The sequence below is a fragment of the Priapulus caudatus genome, unplaced genomic scaffold, assembly GCF_000485595.1.
Source record: "Priapulus caudatus unplaced genomic scaffold, Priapulus_caudatus-5.0.1 Scaffold240, whole genome shotgun sequence".
Classification (NCBI taxonomy): Eukaryota; Metazoa; Priapulida; class Priapulimorpha; order Priapulimorphida; family Priapulidae; genus Priapulus; species Priapulus caudatus.
In genome coordinates, this window is record NW_014577301.1 from 346,728 (window position 1) to 348,367 (window position 1,640).

At 42.7% G+C, this 1,640-nt stretch overlaps 1 protein-coding gene across 1 annotated transcript in view; it reads right to left on the bottom strand.

The window, feature by feature from the left end:
* The window catches only part of LOC106807892, a 43,483-nt gene extending 42,077 nt beyond the window's left edge, over positions 1 to 1,406 (bottom strand). The window contains exon 1 of the mRNA XM_014810399.1: positions 1,241 to 1,406. Coding sequence (XP_014665885.1) covers positions 1,241 to 1,245 — 5 coding nt within the window. The 5' untranslated portion in view covers positions 1,246 to 1,406. The remainder of the gene's footprint in view (positions 1 to 1,240) is intronic.
* Positions 1,407 to 1,640: the final 234 nt, after the last annotated feature.

The window sequence follows — 1,640 nt, forward strand, 5'->3', positions numbered from 1 at the left end:
CATGTTGCATATGGGGCAACTTCGTACATCAGACTCGTCGTCCAGTGACTGTGCAACACATGTGGCAACGTGATTGTCAATGTCTAGCATTGTCATGTCAGCTGTAAACTTCTGCTGGCAAAGTGGGCACTGTTTCACCTCTATATCTGCTTCCTCAACCAACACCCCTGGTGAATCCACATCGCATCGTGTTACACGATAGTTACTCTCAGATGCTCGAATCGTGGCAGGAAGAGAAGTACTGCAGACTGGATGCGTGTCATGTGCGGAAGATTCATCGACTATCCTCCGCTTGCGTGTAGGCATTGAGACGTCCTTGTGGTGTGTTGCCATCTGGCAACAGGTGGGGTTATTTTGACCACGATTGCTGTCAGACGCTGTGACATCACCACTGAATGACAAATCCCTGTTCTCGCGATGCAAATCTTTGTGCTTCGCACGTTTATGCCGCATATCAGACTCGCTGGAAAAACTCATCTGCCTTTCTGAAGAGGTCGGCTCTACAAACGTGGTAGAAGATGTACAGAAATGACGTATCCTGGTATTATGGCCAAAGTTCTCTTGTCCAACATTCTCTTCTGCGTCAGCTGCCATAACTTTGGAAGCACTACTGCGTTCTTTCAGATGTATGAACTCAAGCACGTCATGTTTCATAGGTTTCCTTGTTGAACATTTTCTGCAGAGACCAGGTAGATTCTTATATATGAAGTGCTCTCTTCCAATGTCCAACAGATCGCTGTCATGAGTGCATGATACTTCTTGGCTGAGATTTAACGCTTGTTCCTCCTAAACACAGGTAATATTATGCAAATCCTGAACACTGGAATTGTACAATTCTACCGGAGCCAAACAAATAGTGGTGCCACCATTCAGGGGTGGATTCAAACCGTATTTGCCGTATAGGGAAATACGGTCTAGATTTCAAAGTGCCCTTCGAAATTTTTCGCTCACTGTGGGGTGGTGTGCCCTTTTTGGGGGATGTGCCCTTTAAATCTGAAAAAATACTGTCTAGCCTTAGCCCTGGAAACCGGCCCTGCCAGTATTGTAAGCAAACTAAAAAAGTTAAAAAATTCTATTGAATGTTGACTCCAAATTTTCTTTGAGAACTGAAATGAAACTTATTTTATGACAAAGTTATACATTTCAGCTTGAATTACTACAACCAATATTAACATGCCTACAAAATATTAGCCCGACTGCTTCACATTTAGGATACAATGCAGGGAGATATGTTACTTACACCATGACTTGGAAGTGGACGTAATTGGTTCCAGTCTTTTAACTTGAAAGAATTAGAGAGAAAAATAGATGTGTATGATTGCACAGTATCAAAGTCACATCCTGATATTCCAGACTTTCCATGTGGCGTTAAAGTGGAGACAGTTTTCTCGGAACTCTTCAGTATCCTATAAAAACAAAACAATGGGATTTTATATTAAGCTTAGCTAGGCATTTTATGTTAACACAAGAAAATTACCAACACTGTGAGCATCGACTACATCTCACACCAACCCCAGACGCAGTGCCCAACACCAGTTTTCCACGCATGGCTATGATTGAAGGCCTACTAACAGAGCTTTTTCTCAAACTCTGTCAGACTGCTGCGTGTCAGTGTGCAGTGTCAGAATACTACTACTACT